This window comes from Anopheles funestus, chromosome 2RL (genome assembly GCF_943734845.2).
Source record: "Anopheles funestus chromosome 2RL, idAnoFuneDA-416_04, whole genome shotgun sequence".
NCBI lineage: Eukaryota > Metazoa > Arthropoda > Insecta > Diptera > Culicidae > Anopheles > Anopheles funestus.
In genome coordinates, this window is record NC_064598.1 from 63,254,178 (window position 1) to 63,273,288 (window position 19,111).

The window sequence follows — 19,111 nt, forward strand, 5'->3', positions numbered from 1 at the left end:
TTTCCAACGTAATGGGGACCCGCTCTATCCCTTCTCCGTTCCGTAGACGGTTTAATGTCGATCCCTTCCTGCGTTTCATTACCAGCCAGCCCGTAAATGAGCGCACGGATCTGCCCAGCAACTCTCGGTGGTAGTTTTTTGCACCCTTCATTTGAGACAAAAAAATAAATGTGAAGAAAAATCATGCACGGTACCCTGCCGCAGCCAACGCCGTCGTCAAATATAATGAAGGGAAACAACCATTCGCTTCGCATATAGGTTCCAAATTTCACTTAACGTTTCTTTCACAAATAAAAAAAATAAACAAACAATATCTAAGACACAAAACGTCTACCATATTTTGTGTGCAACTCTGAGCAACAAAATGTGAAGAATGGTAAGTAAAAGGTGACATTTTGAAATATGCTGTCTTGCCTCTTATTTTACTACATTTTTTTTTAAATTTTAGTAACATTTTAACAACATAAACATAAAATGTCATTCCGATGGTTTTCCGAAGAAGTCTAATGCCTGAATACTATAATTTTTAGCGTCTTGTAGATAACGGTGTTGTAATGAATTTGAAAACAGGGACCACCACATTAGCGCATGCGCTGTAATAGAAATAATTCAAATTAAACAAATATTGAGCTTCAGAATTCCGTTTTGATTTTTTGTTTTGTTGTGACCACCTTTAACAATATACAATATAAAGAAATAAATAATAAGAAATTAATAAATCGCAGAATTTAAATGTGTTACTTAGTGAAACACGTTTATAATAATTATTTAATCTGCATTCAGTGTTTCTGAAGCGCCGAGCTTATAAAATATGTTAAAAGCTTTTCTTAGTTCGGACAACAACCATTTTCGCGAATTGTGTCGCCCGTTGTGCATTTTACTGAAAAATGTAGATGCTTAAGTGCTTTTTTTGCTTTTTGCTAAATAATATCTTGAAGGGATATCTAGAATATTGGCTACATTTTATTAGATATGCCAATGGAGTGAATGAACACATTAAAATTTATTTCTCTCTTCCTGCAAACAATACGATTCTCATGCAGAATATTCAGTCAACGAAATGTTGCTGAATAAAATATATTTTTCATGTTCTTTTTTCACTATGTAAGAGATTTCAGAAATGATAAAAATGCCTGAAAAAAAGTTTTTTATCTTCACATAACATAGCGAATAATTTGAAAAAGCCTAACGAACATAACACACGTTTAACTCGACGAAAGTTTCATCGAGTTCTGTTGGAGTCGAGTAAAAATTAAAGCACAAAGCTGAACTTGCCTGCAAGTTGTATACGATAATTTCGTCCGAAAAGACGTTTTCCGCTAATTCTATAAAATCTCGGTTCCCAAAAATGAATTTAAAAAAAAATGTTACAAATGTCCCCTTCGGTTGAATAGTATAGTCGATGGGGCGAGTCACCGTATTTAGAATCGAACCGTGCTGCAAATCGCACCAATTATGATGAAGAAAATGTTCATCGATAAATTCACGTGTTCGTTTCTCTGCCGGTTAAATGTAAAACTGTCCCTTCCATAATGTACCTTATCAAAGTTACACATCTGGTTTGACTATTAAGTTTTGTTTACTTTATTTATAAGAAATGTGAATTTTACCTCATTCATAGTTTAATATTTGTGATTTATAATGATAATGATTTTATTTTAAATGTTCACTAGTTTTATGGTACTGCAACAGGCAATATGTAAAAAAAATGAGAAGAAAGCAAAATCTACACGATCCTCCGCGGTCCTTTGATTTCGGATTCTCTATACACACACACAAACTAGTGAAGTACACGGACTTATCTTTCGATCAAATCGCACGCATGCTTTCATGGTTAAACATGCACATGATAAGGTTTGAAACATCTTCATTCGTATCGTGTACCAGAAACAGACGAAAACCGGTGTGAACGTGATTAGTTGTATGAAGAGTTTTGCCTTTTTTGGTTCGAATATGGGCTATTAATGGCCAGGCTTACATTACGAATTACAGACGTATCGAAACTAAGCTTGCAACGATGAGCAAACGCTGGTTTTTCTGAGTTCATTTCGTCTTACAGTACTGTACGTTTAAAAAAGAAGAGCGCTAATTCGCAGCTCCAGTTCACTAATTCAGTTAGAAAAACAAAATCAAAGACACGGTCCCAAAGACTAGATAGCTACTACGAACGATGCGCAATACTACTGTTGAACACACGAGCTCTCAATGGAGAGTTCAGTAGGGAATATTATGTAAAGAATCGGTACGACTTAAGAGGATCTAGTTCCTGATTTTTCTTTATCTGCCCTTAGCTATGATACCTATAACCTTCACAAAAAAAAAAAAAACAAATATCATGCCTGTTAACTTTTCCCTTAGCCGCAAGCTGCACGCGCAGGTCTTCTATTAAAATCAAAACAAAACGGAAAGCTATGACTAGATTCGTGTTAAATGTATTCCTTCCCACATTGTTCATCCCAAAAGTATCAAAATCATTGCCCATTCCCATTGTGTGCTGGATTGTGCGTAGTAATCATCGTGGGCTTTGTCGCTTCGGCTTCTGGAATTTTGATTCTGCAGGTATGACATGTTTTCCTAGGATGACACTCCTGTTTCCTGTTCTGCATGGTTGCATTTAGCTGACTCGTTTCTCACCCAACGCAAATTTCACGTTGGTCTATAAATGTTAATTCTACAAACTGAATCCCGAAAACTCCAGCTGCACCGTGAGTTTCAACCAAATGGTCATGCTTGTGCGCTCCCGGTGCTCCGGTTGCATTCTTTGATCTGGCACGACGAGGCGCAGCATTGCTAACGACAAGTGAGCATCGAGCGTTTCATTTTATCTGTTGAAAGGAAAGTAAAGAGAAAGAGATAGCCAACAAGGAACACACATTGGCTTGACTTAGTAAGATGATACCGACGCATGGCAAGGAATGTAGTATTGAAAATGACAAGAAATGTTGTTTTTTCCGCAATTAGTCTGTAACTACTACAACAGTTCAGCACACATTTAAAGTGGAGATATTTTGCTACAAGAAAGTTTTTGTTTTATATTTACAATGCAAAACTATTCCACGATTCGAAAAATTCTAAACAGTTAAGTGACTTTTCATCAACTCATTGTGGTGTTTTAAATGATATGTATCAAAATAATTTCCTTGTGTATAATATAATAATAGAACGGTAAAAGCTGCGTCCTGTGTATGTGATTTAAGTTGTGAAGTCAATTTTGTTCCGTGAAAAACAGAAGGATGCACACATTTTTTTAGCAGAACAATAGAAAACAAGCACAATGTATGGCCAACAACAAAAAAACCGAATAAAATTATTTTAGTAGCACAACAACTAACGGCAAAAAAACGCACGAAAATGACACAAAACAAAAGAAAACAACACCAGAAAATAGAAAGGACGGCACACAGCGACACTATTGGACATGCACAGTGTTTGATTTATTCCAGTAAACGTAAAAAATAATCGGACGCACAGCTCGATCCACTCTGTATGAACTAGACGTGGGGTGATGTGTTTGTTATTTTATGACAAATTTACAAAACTCTTTTCCCATGCAATGTTTACACCCAGCTATTTCGTATGCTGTATCTTTTGTTTTAGTCTGTATGTGCAAATTATTTTCCCACTTATTATGCATGTGTGTCGATAACGAAAAGATAAACAAAACAACATCCAGACGAAAGTATGCACAATGACAGAGACAGCATGGACGTGGTAAGTTGGTTTTTCCAATCAGCCCCATATAAGCTAATTGTTCTCTTTAATTCTTCATTCAAATTTTGGTTCACAGTTTCGCTGCTTGACGTGTCGGGTTTTCGGCAGTTTTTGGCGTTCTTACACCGAAGAGATTACAAACATTCGCTTTTGTTTACCGCTACTGCCCCTAACATAATGAATTCGCTGAACGGACAAAACAACCAAAAATAAACTAAAACACACCGATCCGCTTAAAACTTAAAGCTAATGGACAGACCGCAATGAGATACAAAGCAAGATAGAACGTTTAGCCCTGCTGCGAACATTGATAGCCAGTTGGTTTCAATTTTCCTTCTTCTGTTTTCTACTCTTTCAGCTCACTAAGGATCTTGATTAAGGATTTTTCGTTACGATACAGTCTCTTCTAACTATTATTAAAAGAACCATTTTGCAATAACAATAACTGTGTAGCTTATAAATAATATAGAAAACAGAAATTTAAATAAAAACAACACAAAAAGAACCAATTAAATGACCAAACTACAACTGTGAGATTGCTTAATATCATGCAGGTCAACTGCTTGTTTTGATTGATTTTCGCAATTGGTTAAATTGGTTCCTGTTTTACTTCAGGTTGGTCACTGTATAGACCGCACAAAAATCGTGTAAACAATATTAATATTGAAATAAGCTCCCGGTACAACTGTTGAACGAACAGAAAGAGTAGAGGAAACGGAAGTTTTTTAGCACCGATCACCGTGTGCTCCGCTTGAGGCATGATAGTTGCAGCAGCCGATTGTATAGTTGGATTTAGAATGGATCGCACCAAAATGTGTTAATAAAATGGCACCGGTTTGATAGTATCGGTTCGAAGCAAAGGCTCTGTTGTCTCCCTTATGGTACATTTGTTGTAATGGTAGAAAGTTGTAGAAAATAGTAGTTGGATTTTGGGTGTAGAAGTAGTTCTAGTAGTAGTAGTAGTGGTAGTGGTGGTAGTAGTAGTAGTAGTAGTAGTAGTAGTAGAAGTATCGGTAGAAGATAGGACGCTATTTACATGATGACACATTTGCCCTTCTCAGCCCAAGGATTATTCTTCTTGTCCGGTGCGTGAATCAGTGGATCGTTCTTTTCGTTCTCCTCCACGTATTCTCGCATGCTGGAAAAAAGGAATAAATGAATGTTGGTTAGTAGGAAAAAGAAACATGTTGGAAAATTATGGTAGGTAGCATTAGAAACCATATAAAAAAAAAGAGCAACAAAGCTAAAATGAATAAGGCACATACTTTTTATAGACATAAGAATACAAGCAATTGGTGTAATATTTTGCATGATATGCGTCTAGTAGCTAGCTACTAAGTTATTAGTCGATAATTTAATGTATAAAAATCGTTAATGACCTGAAATCGTTTCCTAACACCTGTTAAAGCATAGAGATTCCTTCTAGGAAACAATACCAAATTAACGTCTGGCTACCTTGAGATATTATTTATGATAGGCAAATTGTGCTTTAGGGGTTTGTGAATTATGAAAACGGTGTGGTAGGTTAGGTTTCCCATTTTCCAACATTATGCATTCAATGTCAATTATCGTATTGTTTCTTTGCTCATATTACATACGTTTTTCGCATATTATACGCAATTATACTTGCTTTAAATAAACAGAATCGGAAAAAAACAAGTGCAGCTCGTGAGATCTGTGAAAAATAATCATAATTCATTTAAAAAGGCTTTATTTTATCGTTTTCATCGCTATTTCAATCGTTATTTTGTTCGCAAAATTATCGCTTATGTTCAACATAATTTTATGAAATCGTCTACTGGAAGTGTTTAGGAAATGTTTTACAATTTATTTAAAAAAATATCATTGAAAGAAACATGTCACCAAAATATAAACTTCAATACAGCAATGATTTTAAATATGACAATAAAATTGAAAACGAGTCCTTTCATAAAAAACCACTGAAAGAAACGTAGCATACCGGATCAATATACCAGTTTAAATGTAATAAAAGACCTCTCTCTCTCTCTCTCTCTTGTTGGCTTTTAACGAGCTCAAAGCTCACGCCGACCATTTCTGGCTTACTAGACTAATTTTTACCGCGTAGCCGGATAGTCAGTCCTTGCTATGAGGAACGATCCGGATGGGATTTGGCACCCGGTTCTGTTGAGTGGAATCGGCACCGTTTATGACATACACCACTGAGCCGCCTCCAATTACATCATAATTTTCTAATACTCAGATTTTGGTTTAATCACAAATATCGATTGTTATGTTAAAATTTTCGATGCTTTTGCAACAATTCTCATGTTTCGTCCGATACTGTATCTGCTCGTTTCATAAAGCTCCTCGCGCTCTTAGTGTACAACACGCCGAGATGATCCCACCAAATTAAGAACGTAATCAATTTAGTTCCGTCTTCGATGTTACTGTATGACCAAGCAATCTTCTTGGCGACTTTCGCTTGGTAAATGCTTTGTTGAGCAACGGCATGTAAATTTATTCATGGCTCATTCTTGTTGCATTTGGCACAGCCATTTATCCAATGAAACAGTCAATCCATCGTTTCAGGTTATTTATTTACGTGTTTTTTCTTCCACATTAATATTCCCTCTTTTTAACGAATCAAATCAATATTAATACATTGAAATCAATTAGCTATAGTAACACCAATGAATTCAAATTCTTTCTAAATGATTTTGTTTATCCAAAACCGTTTCTAAGGTTTCGTGTTTGAATTCTACCACAATTCCTTTATTTCCAGTTATTGCACAACACCTTTTTCATATTTTACCAATAATACGTTTCCTCGTCCAGTTTGTAAGCAACCTTCACAGGCTTGCGAACAAAAAAAAGTAAGTATACAAATAATACTTCTCATTTTGAAGTTTTCTTCGAAAGGGTCGAGAACATTTGCGCATTACAATAAAACTCCCTTTGATCAAACCGTTAAAACGTTGGGGGCAAAAAAAGGGAAGACTTTCAAGCGGTCTCCAAAAAGGAAATGTGTTTCCATGACAGCCAAAAGCTTTCATTGGTTACTTACATCCTACCCAAGCGTGTCGGTTGCCAGCGGCAAACCTTTGAACGGTCGTTACTTTGCGACGGTAGCCCCTTCCGGCTGGTTAAAGAAACGTGCCAACTATTTCCAACATGAAGTTTCTACAAACTCTCAACCGTACTTTATCATATTGTGACGTTTGGAAATAAGAGAAATGTTTGAGGTAGATGAAAAAGTTAGACCAAACCATTCAGATATCTGAATGCTCAAAAAGCTCAACAACAAAAAATACATTCTCAGTACCATTTCACTTCCATGCTTGTAAAGTGAAACCTTCGTTTGGCAGATACTTACATCGACCATCGCCTTGGGCTTATTAAATATTGAACATTGTAAGCTATGGTTTGTGTTTGTGCTGTTACCATTTTGATGGGTTTTTAATATAGAAAAAGGTAAAGCGGCATCTTACTCCCATAATGTTCTCTGTTCATGTTAGATTGTAACACATATAACTGTACCCGATTGCCTTTGTCATGCCAATCAGCCTGCAAGACGACATGCTGTCGGAATAATTCAAGCTTGAAAGAGGAAAAAAGACTGTGAACATCCCAAAAAAAGTAAGTTAGTCGCATTCACAAAATCTATTTCTAAGATAACCATAAGAAACATTTTTAAACGCCAAATTATGAACTGTTCAATTGTTACTGTAAAGGAAATTATTTTAAAAATTGTTACTTAAACGAAAAAAGAAAATAAAAATTGTTTTTTCTTACAATTGATAAGAAAAATCATCCAGCATCCCCAAGCCTACCAATCCATGCCCGTCCTACTAACACCATCACAGACGATAAAAAGATGAATAGATAAAGATATTCCGATAATTCGAAATAAATGAATTTATCTCAAATAACCAACCAACTTTAGATGCCAGCATTTGGGTTTCAGTCATTTAATTTTCTCATTTTACAGCCAACCGTTTCATTCTGTTATCGATGGAAGAATGGATTCTGATCGAAGAATGGAAGAAAAAATGTCGCCTTGCTGCTGTACTTCATCATCTTTGCCACCAAAAATCTCCAAATACCGGCTCAATCCGAGATCGTTCGAGCGAATGACAGAGCTTTGAGTAGGGTTTTTGGGTAAGGAAAATAATAAACCACATGCCGCCATCATACGGCCATATGAAACACTTAAGCAACCCTGGCGACCATGGGTGATGGAAATGATGATTCATTCGTTCGCTGTGACGAAGATTTTATTCCAAACCGTTTCACCACGATTTCGCATCGTGCTACAAAAACCAGCGTGAGCACAGGGATCAAGGATGGATGGATTCGATGGCCGTATGGCACATAAATGTACTTCCACATCCCATGTTTTCTTTCCAACGGCCTACTGGTCGCGGTTTTCTTTCATTTCCGTCCTTGTTGATTGAATAAGGGGCGAATGGTGTGAACAGAGGTGGAAAGGCTCTATCCATTCCGTATCTGCTTTTGCGCCAAGCAGCACTACGAACAGCCAAGTAGCAACAGCGGTATGGGAGTGAGAACGTCAGTGAGTATGTAACGATTGGAGTAAAATGAGTCGTCAAATGAAAAATCACTCCTTCTGTACACTCGAATAATCGAGAGTCAATACCAGACGGGAATGATGTCTCAAATGAATACCTTTTCTTCATGATTTTTTTTAACTTTTATTTATTTGGTTTTTTGTCAACTTGTAAAACGGCATTGGTTATTCGCTCTTCTATAAGATGGATATTGCACAGCATTTTATACTCCATAATATAATGTTTTCTTCTTTTCAAGTTTTTCATATGGTGTAATCAAGTTTGTTTTCTGATTAACAATTTAACTGCTAATACAATGTAAAATATGTGTGTTTTTATAAAAAAAATCACTTACAAACTACCGATATAAATAGGTTACTTATTGAAAAAATCGTAAAAAACTGTTAATACTGTCGAGAATAGAGTTGAATAAAGTATTGCTAAATTGTCACAGTTATTAAAGCGTAGTATACTGTACCAATTGTTTCCCTTAAATTAAAGTATTTATCCACCAACATAGAAACCTCTACTTCCATAGAATGAAAGAATTATAAGGTGGGTGAAATTTGTGGCAATTTTTTAATCAAATTGGCACGCATACCAACGGTGCGAAACACTGTTCATTGGAAAAGTCCTTCTTACGCAAGCATGAGAAAACGTGCGCTTCGGCATGCTTTATGAAGCGTTGCCATCTTGCTTCATCTTCAATAAACCGACACAAATGAGAAGAATATTTTTCCATCCCGCTACATCCGTGCTGGTGTACAGTTCCGAGAATCAATACCAATTCTTTGGAAAGTAAAACTTTTTTTTTTCTTCATCATCACGAATGGTTCGTGGAAGTTTTACATCGCTTTCGGTTTTCCGTGGTTGTTCGTGACGGCAAAAAATATTATTTTTCTTTAATTGGCTGTATTGGAATGCTGAAAAAAGAGAACTAATTTGATTCGTGAAATTCGTACAAGTGTAGTATCATAAAATCAGGAATGAATGGAATCGCGCAAAACCTAAGCTAAAATACAGACAAAAGATTTGTTTTTCTTGCATAAATCGTTAGAAATCGTAATTTTTCGAAGCTTTGAAAACATTAGAATACCTTCATTCACACATTTACACATCATTTCATCGACAGTATCGTACTCGTCGAAATTTGATAATCTATCAAATATCAACCAAAAGGTGTCATCATGACACAGAAAACATCATCACGAACACATCTAACATCTTATCACACTGTCAGCAAACATGATTTATATGGTTTGCTCGATTGATGTTTCTCTCTTACACCATACCAATTATGTTTCTTCTGGCTTTCCATCCTGGCACAACGCCGACCGGAGCTTATTTGCTTTGTCTACTACCCACATCAGGACACATTCGAGGAAAATTGTAATTAAATTTCTACTCCATTCCATTGGCACACATTTTTCCATGCAACAAGCACCAAATCTACATGCCCGACGGTGTTGACAGTGAGCGAAATACATTCGCTCAGGCTGCCATTCGTTAGCATTTCCATAGCTCTGTGAACTAATCAAGGGTATGTAATGATGCTTGTTATAGCTACTTTTTGTTCGTTGCATATAATCATCCAATCAATCCCAGGCTCGTTTGTGGTAGAACGTTCCAGCGCAGATGTTGTCGTAGATCGATCAACGTCTTGAACATTTGAATCGTCGATTGGTGTCGATTCGCTGATCGCTTTATATTCGTTTTATTTTTGCATGTTAGTGATACAAATTGTCATATGATTATCCATTCATTTATGAACTCATGAGCTAAAAATGGTGAATTATTATCAAACATTTCCAGAAATGGAGACAAATGTATGATGCAGTCCTTAAAGTACGATGCCAATAACTTCATGCAATTTCAAGCATCTTCTTGATATTTGGGTAATTCAACTCACAAATATGTGGAGGAAGAACATGAAAATGGTTGGAAGATAAAATATGTCAACATGCATGATCAATTAAGAACGCGTATACGTGTGTTATCGCTTCATTGATGAATCGCTGAATCGAAGGACAGTTTCCATAACGCTAATAAAAGAACGTAATCGATAGTTCTCGTTAATCCTGTTATGTTCTACGGAAATCTTCCAGCCGAGAAAGCTTTTTAATTGAAATCCAATTAGTAGCTAGGTCGGTATCCGCATCACCATCGTTCCTCCCTAGTTGTTGACAGATATTTATGCGCCTGAACTATTTTCCATACACTTTGGTCGTTTTACTTTCCATCTGCACCGGTGCGGTCTTTTGGAACAACAAAAAAACAGACCTCTTTGCAAGACGTGAACACATCATGTGCAACCTGTTTTTCTAGCAATCAGCACTTAAAGCAACAGGGCTATGTTTGTCAACGACCAGCAGACAGTATGGTTGCATTACGAACGCAACCTCAGCAGAGTACATCACGTGCCGACAAGAATGTAATCCATTTTCCAATCATCACCCCAAAGACTGTAAGGATACTGCTCCACTGCAGTGTACTTCTTTTTCATTTTGCCGGTAGTCCGGACACTATATAACCTACCTGGCATAGGAGTTGTACGTCTCCCCATCTTCACCTAGCCCCCGCTGCGGATTTGCTTTGCTATCGGTGGCTTTCATTTACTTAGGTGTTTATTCCACCGAGTACCGCGGGTGTGATTACTTTTCATTAAAATTTCAATCACGCGCACCCCGTGACCCGTTTACACCCGAAACCCCGGAGAAGTTGCGGGGGGGGGGGGAGGAATTCTCCACCGGTACGGGGATTTGTTTATGCAAGGGATTGCCAATTTTCCCTCGGAACGCCGCAGGACACTTTTGTGGGACTGTGTCTTCAGTACACTTTTATCCTTTTTTCGTTTCGTTAGAAAAGTTAGTGAAAGGTGTTAAATGGGCTTAGTGTTTTTAGATAGGTTTAGTAGTAATCGGTCAAAGACCGAACTTGGAAAAGGTCAGTTTTTTATTCTTCTTGGTTAATTTAATCGTTTGTACGTTTCATGCCTTATAGGGATAAGGATTAGTAAAATTTGCATGCAGATGTTAGTATTGTTAGTAGAAATTAGTTTGTTAATATGTTAGTAGTTAATTTGGTTACTGTTTTACTTTCTTAAATTCTTAGGCTTCTTATCACTAAAATCGTTTGGAATATTTTTATGAAAACGTTCAACTTGTTTGACGAATTGGTAATTGGTAGAGCACGTGGAAACTTGAAGCCCGCAGAAAAGATCTAACGTTTTTAGACATTCAGGAACTCAAACATATCCAACCCAAGTAATTAAAGCTTATGCGGGTATTTAGCATCGGTCTTGATTGCTCGTATTTAAACTGTAATCAGTTCTTTTTGTAAACATTCACAGCAGAAATTAATACTAAACATTTATATTGCTTTTTCAAATAGAGGACTTATCAAACGTCATTACAAACTTATGTAATTAGTAGATATCGCTTACTGTTATGTGGGGATATGATATAGAAACGATAACATTACACTCAGCACCAAATCGTTAAAATTTTATCATCAAGTTTAAGCATAAAAGTATTGAGTTCCTTTGGTCTAGACATACCGTGGAACTTTACTGAGACGATTGTAGGATTATAAGCTTAAATAGAATACCTTAAATAGGATTAAGCTTGTTAAGGGTTTTATTGAACTAGTCTTCCATTTATCATCCCTTCTACACTTCTAAAAAGAGCAAAAGCGAAAAACAGCCATTGTTAGATTCTTGAGGTAGAAGTAGATTACAGTTTAGAAGAAGAAGCAGATTCTTGAGGTGTCTCTCTTTGGTATGTATGTACATCTATAAACTTGGCAGTCATTTATTTCTTGTCGTTAGGGGGATAAAGAAACATGGATTTCCATGCAACCCAGTTTTACTTGTCATCCTAGTCCTAGCGGTCTGTGAGCAATAATGGTAGACAACTTGGAACGGAAAACAAGAAGAAGAAAAAAACGACCAGAGTGGCAGTTGTGAGAAATTGAGCATACGAACATCGTTAGAACATGGTAAGTGGTACTGTTCACAGCACCTTACTAATGAGCCCCGCCACCAGACTAGTGTGGGTTGCGTTGGTATGCGCATTTCCAGCAACATGTATGTAAGTATATGACATTTCAGCAGAGAAAAATGTTTTCTTTTTATGGCTTTTCGTGTTATTTCACCAAGTTCAATATTTTATCGTAAGGCAATGTGTTGGTGGGTATATAAAGAGAAACAAAATAGTAATAAGTTTTTTTTCCGCCATATTACTTTGAGCTGTTCCCAAGGTGATATGTTTATGTGATAGTGACAGTATCCATCTCATTATGTGACTATATTGATGCTTGCGATAATAAGAACGGAAGCCAAGAGTTTTAGCGAACGATCGAAGGTCAATATTTGACTTTGTGTGTGACTTTTTTATGTATATTGAGTTTCATTAAGTCTGCTATTACCGGAAATCCATCTACCTGTGCTATTATATTATCGCTTCATTATAAAAGTTTTCCATGAAATATGATCAACAAGTTATCAGGACCATGTTTTCTTGTACAGTAAAAGTACAAATAATCATTTTAACGAAAAAAAAGATTGCTAAACATAAACGATTTTTAGTGTTTTTTTATGTTGATTGAAATATTTCTTTTCCTCCAAAAAGTTAACCGAGGAAAAGAGCCGTAAGTTAAAAAAACACACCATGAAACGACCATGTTTTATTGATCCCATGATGAATCATGAATCGAATATTCGAATTGAACTAACTTCCAATCCACAATTTATGCTCGAATGCAGTTGAAAATATCGAAGCGTTAAAAGTTTTCGATTTACAATTCATATTAATTTAACGCTTAACTGTAAATAATATGAAAATGTTATGCTATCTAAATGAAATTTCTGTACAAAACATGAAAATTTCACATGGAATTTTATTCCTTAGATGAACCGTGCCTACAATTCGTCCACTGCACATGAAACAGTGGCAAAAAAATATTCTCAAATATTTATACATTCATCAGCTTTAGCATAACACTTAAACGCTCCTATCAAAGTGCGATCCACTTGTATGCGAAGCGTTCCGTTTCGCAACGGAAAAAACCCTCCGAAGTAAACCGAATGCTGTGGCTACGATAACATTTCGATGAGGAGAAGCAAAAAAAAAAGAAAACAACCACAGTAAGAAAAATTACACTGGAAGCCGATCTTTATCATGGCCGTATCGCTGCATGCTTCCGTCCCATTTGCTCCCATACGTCTGCCAAGAACGCGCCTAAAGGTGATAATGCGTCTCCACCACACCGGTTGGCACCGGTGGGAACGGTCGCAGTCTACCTTGGCACTGTTTTTCCTTACCACGCACACCACGGTAACACACGTAGCAAAGTGCGTGTTAGTAGTACACGGTAGCGTTTGCACCACTACCACCATCGTCATGGTGATGCTTGTACATGCGAGAGCGAGAGATAAACATGCATTGTTGGTAGATAAGAACACTCGCTCGCTGGCTGTAGAAGCTGATTCCCTTTCCAGCGAACCACCCTGTTCGCTTGTGGGCTAACCAACATAGCCACCCTGTGGCACACTAACACATACGCACCGGAACACTTCCCAGATGAATGGGCCATTTTCCCCAACCAGCGCATTGTTCCAAAAAGGCCGCAATAATTTGTTTCCCCCAGAGGTAAACTTCACTTGTGTTTTACTCGCGTGGGGAGGGGGGTAGGGATCAGTAATGAAGAAGAGCAGGCCGAGAGAGGAACTCTGGAAAACTCTAACTTCACACGCTTCCTACGATTACTTCTGGCGATGCTTCCATTCTCGCTTTCAAAGCACCAATACTAGCAAACGCATACGGCGAGTGCCGTCAGTGCCTCCTAACTAAGCACGATGGGATGATGAGGATGGGAGGGTTGATTTCTTTATCGATTTTTTCCCACATCCGTTTTCCGTTCGCGTTCGGTTTTTTTTTTTGCGTCAGCCAGGCAACTTTTTCGGAATCTTTTTATCCTTTACTCCAAAAACTGTGTTGTTTGTTACTAATGCATATGTGATGCTTGCAAGCGGAGAGCACAACATTATTTTTCGCTATTCCATTCCTGAAGCACAGCAAATTCTATTGCTTCTTTCACACTCGCACATATGCACTCACATGGCTGCACACCTTTTCTTCTCGATTTGCATCAACCGCATACAGTCACTCGCAGTCACTTGTCACTTTTGGCAGTCTGAAGCCCAACGCCAATCGCCCCTGGTCTGACTCATTATTACAAATACACACCCCGAAATTATCGACTGAACGGAAGCGTCCCTTTTTTCCTTTCGGCACCATCCTGACTAAGCACCAATTTGCTGTTAACAATTTCTGAACTAAACGGATCTTTGAAAATAATTATAATTTATTTTGACTTCTATCTGCACTACAAAATTACGCTCATTTAAAGGATCCATCATATGAATGATCAGTACACGATTTGCTGGTATCACACTCAGCGACAGATCATCTTCTTCGTATTTTTAGTTGCTCTCTGTTAATAATAACTATGCAACGGAAGTAACTTAAACAACGCACTAAAACACTAAAATCACTACGAAAGGGACACTTTGGAGCACACGCAACAAAAAAGTAGAAACAAAATGTTGGGGCTGGGACGAGGGTTTTTTTTTGGGGGGTGCTGAATGGTACTTACGCTGCGATACTCTTCGACAATGGCCACCGCTCCATCGAGGCCTGGTACTTCATGTTTTCGATCTGCTTTTTCAGTGCGTCACGGTCCATGGTTGCTAGAATACTGGGATCCATCGTGCCTGGAATGTAACGCGTGAGATTGGAGAAAAGCATGTTTATTGGTGTGCGTGCACAAGTCGTTGCTGTTTGGGAGGGGTGGTTTCTATCAAGGGGTTTGAGATTAATCGACGAAAGGGGCGAAAAATTTTCCAACAAAACTAAATTCTGAAAACGGTTTTGTGAAGTTAGAGTTATTTTTCACTTACTTTTAATTGCAACATAAAAACTTTGAATAACTTCCTAAAAAGGTTTATAATATAGTGTTTTTCATACTCAATCTAACCGTACTGTTTGAAGAAGTGTAAACCGATTTATAAAACAAACTCAAACCAACGGAAATATTCACTCATGAAGGAATGAAACGTTAGAGCCAATGTGTAAACGCGCCTACATTGGGCCAATCACTCAAACCGACAAAACCAGACGGGGAGATTTCGGTGTGCGCATGCTTCATTCTTCAATATTCGCCCTTTGAATCGAAGCAAGCGTTGCCTAATCGGAGCGATAAAATTTTTGACAGAGGTTAGATTTTGCTGCAATAGACAAACACGCACACACACACGCATATGCTCACATCAGCACGATATGACGGCAGGGCCCTTTGTGTTTTGCCACTGCACACACCCTTATCGTAAGGGCGAAGATTTCCCCTAGAAGAAGCATGCGCAGCAAGAAATCGATTAATCGAAATTTCAAATTCCCATTTGGATGGAATTTTTCGATCAAAGTGCTTGAATTCAAACGTCCAGTTACGTGCAAGTATGGCAGGTAAAATAATAAATGTAATGAATTGCAATAAATCGAAATTGTAATAAATTGGAAATTATCAATTCATGTAGTTTGCTATTATAGTCATTATTTAAATTACATTTATATTATATTGTATAATATACGTAAGTTTATACAACTTCAAATTACACGGAGCAAATTAGAGAACAGTCCAAAGTAAAACAATACATTAATTGATTTTGCGTTTCTATGGTTTCCTCTTGAACAAATTACTCAGTTATCACCAAATTCGTATAAAACAATTTCCAAACAATCCATAGGCTAAATCTCTTCTCGATCCATTTCTTCATGCACCATGAAATGCATCCACTAACCACAGATGCAATACGATCTTCCCTCTCCACGGGTGCATCACTAGACGATCGAACAAACCAAACACACAAACGATCGAGAGATCGTGTCAAGGTAAAGTCAATACAAAAATGAAAACAATTAGCTCCCATTAGACAAAAGGTGGGCAGCGGGTGGTTTGGAGCGTAACCGGTCGGTACATTGCATGCTGCATGTTTGCACCAAGGCACTGCAATTTGTCGATGGAGATGAGTCGGTTTCCGTGCACGGTACAACCACAGCATCAAACTCACACACGTTCCACACGTTGCCAACAGTCTTTGCGACCGCTCACGTGTTCACTATAGGGGCGACTGGTGGTTCCACCGTATGCGAGATTCCACGTTGTGTTTGTTTGTCTATTTGCATGATCGTCGTACTCGATCTTCATTTGTGTGTGAATGTTGAAGTGCGAAGAAAAAACAGAGCCGAGCATATAGCCGAAGCAGAATGTCGTGACGGATGACAGCCAATTAGGTAATGGGTTAATCTTACGATGGGAAAGGTTAAATTATTGACCGGTGCACGAGAAAATAGAATATCATTCGCAGATTGGATAAAAAAATAGAAAGAATTTGGCAGGCAAATTGTCGATTTACACGCAAATGCTCGTGTATTTCTAACACTTCAAACATTACGGAAAGCGCACACGCAAACACACGATCGGTGATCATATATTCTAAGGAAAAAGAATTTAACATAAGTACTCCGTTTTTTACACGCTTGATTTAATGATCACTAGAATCTCAACGTTCGCTCTAAACATAAATAGCACCGTAGGATTTGTTTGACATTTCATTTCTCCATTTCTCCAGTTCACAAACAATATTTAAGAGGTTGATGAACTAAAGCCACAAAAAAATAATTGTGAAGAAGATCACTTCTGCTGGAAGTATTATTGTAAAGTATTGGAAGTATTGTCTCTACAGTTTAAAATAAATGATATCATCCACTCATCATTTCATAACATTCAACACACTTGCTTATTACTCTACAACACACACCTTAGTTTAAATTGCAACAGTTCCGTTATTTTATCTCTATTTGCTTCAGCTTGCTTATCTCACTCAGTTCTGTAACCGCTTTCACTGAGTTTTGCCGATCCTATGGTCCAAAAAAACTGTGTCAGACGTTGATAAAAGAAAACAACAATAATTAAAACTATTATTTGCGTCCTTGCACAGTTACAGTAACGCACTATCCGAAAATGGTCACTTTTTGGTATTTAACCTTATGCTTACACGGACACGGACTGGAACCTATCACGACGGGCAACACGATGCGAATGTTTTCTAGTTGACCACCTGAAGCTCACTTTATCGGTGCAGGTGTGTCAAAGCGGTCATTGCATTGTTATGAGCTTGGGACGATACACTTGTGCCGTCGCATTCACTCGCATATCGCTTATGGGGGAAACAAAAGCCTCTACTGTGCTAGACGATGGCTGTGCTAGACGAACGTCAACGGATGGCTTCGGCGACAGACACGCTTTCCGCTTTTCGAAGATAAACGTACGAAGTTCGTGGATACTTTTGACACGAGGTAGAAGCACGTGGAGGGATGGTACGGACGGTGCAGTACCGATACAGAGCATTTGATCGAGAGCGAGACAATCGGGCGGTAAAGTTGTCTAGCAAACAGACAACTACAGAAGGGACCCATTTACGAGGCCAACCTGTCCGGCTTGTTATGATAACCTAGTACGGTGCGACTTGTTTTTGATAAAGCAAAGAAAAAGCTACATATTTTTGGGGAAGCTTTTAGTGGACTGAATATGTATGTTTGCCTTTTTTTGTATATCAATAACTGCTTCATAATACAAAAAGGAAGAAGTAATATTCGTAGTACACCAAGCACTGTTGATTTTTAAATAAAAGTAAATGTCTATTTGTCTATTTAGAGGAAAATAATTCATGCCATCATAAAACGCTTTCCATCAAAAATGGCAAAGGGAATCCTTTAGGAAACATCGTCGTTGGAATTATAAAAAAAACAATTCGTATGATTACGTATATTGACTGTCTTTCCGACGATTGCGCTTGCACAGTAAGCCAAACGGAGAGAAACCCTCGAGAATTGCATCACCCAAAAAGCTCATGCATGCAATTTTGCTCCCACTTCTCAACACCATGAAATCGTTTGAACGTTTTCCATGGTTGTTGCTTCATGTGGCTTCTTTTCCATTCACAGTCTTTCCGGCTGTTGTTCGGAGCGAGAAAAAGTGACTCTAGCCGAGCTAACGAATGAGAACGCTTGCAGAACATACTCCGGTCTCGGTTGTCACTTACTTGCGCCTCTTGCGTTGGGAAGTTGGGCACATGCATGTACCGCACTGCATGTTGGAAGCACGTACGTGAAAGGACATCCACACCACACATTCACCAGTGGAAGATGAAGTTGAAGATGGAAAATAGGTTTCAGGCTCTCTTTTACTCTTGGTCAGCATCCGGCAAACGTTTTGGAAGTCTCTGCAAGTTCCTGAGCGCCTGGCACGCTCTAAGCAAAGGATTCTAATATATGCTCGTATCCTGCACGAATACAATGCTACTATGTGTGTTTTTTCTTTGCAACTTTTTATACTAACCATTTTCTAATTTTTATTCCCCATTCAGCAAATGAAAAGTTCTCCAGTTTGGTTCTATTTCAATTTGCTAATTCTTTATACTGCAAAAAGAATAATTAAAGTGAAATAAATGTTTAAAGTTTATTAAAGCTACTCGACGATTTAAATCCCATAATAAGAATTAATATTTTGCTGTAGTATTCTGCTATTAAAAAAAAAGAATCACAAAACAACATGATTTTCACCATCTGATAACAGGTCAGCAGCATTTGCGAAAGAAGCTTTCCACATGCCATTCGTTTAAATTTGCACCTATACCCAACCACTTACCAAAATATCGTTTGAGCACGATTTGAAGTATTTTTTTTTTTGGTGTGGCATTTTTAAAATAACACTTTATTCTTTTATCCCTTTCCAGTGGGATGAAAAAACTGGGT

At 37.7% G+C, this 19,111-nt stretch overlaps 1 protein-coding gene across 4 annotated transcripts; it reads right to left on the reverse strand.

The window, feature by feature from the left end:
- Window positions 1-1,560: 1,560 nt before the first annotated feature.
- On the reverse strand, window positions 1,561-17,448 carry LOC125766165 (guanine nucleotide-binding protein subunit gamma-e). Of its 4 annotated transcripts, XM_049431863.1 has the most exons (5): window positions 17,310-17,434; window positions 17,116-17,231; window positions 14,895-15,012; window positions 4,748-4,849; window positions 1,561-2,825 (listed from the first exon to the last, which is right to left on the reverse strand). In XM_049431863.1, the coding sequence occupies exons 3-5, from the start codon at window positions 15,005-15,007 to the stop codon at window positions 2,822-2,824; spliced, it is 219 nt and encodes a 72-aa protein (XP_049287820.1). In that variant the 5' UTR covers window positions 15,008-15,012; window positions 17,116-17,231; window positions 17,310-17,434; the 3' UTR covers window positions 1,561-2,821. The 4 variants fall into 4 exon arrangements, with proteins under 4 accessions (XP_049287820.1, XP_049287822.1, XP_049287823.1 ...); XM_049431865.1 differs by lacking the exon at window positions 1,561-2,825 and having other exon boundaries at window positions 3,386-4,849; window positions 17,353-17,448; XM_049431866.1 differs by lacking the exon at window positions 1,561-2,825 and having other exon boundaries at window positions 3,386-4,849; window positions 17,342-17,437.
- Window positions 17,449-19,111: the final 1,663 nt, after the last annotated feature.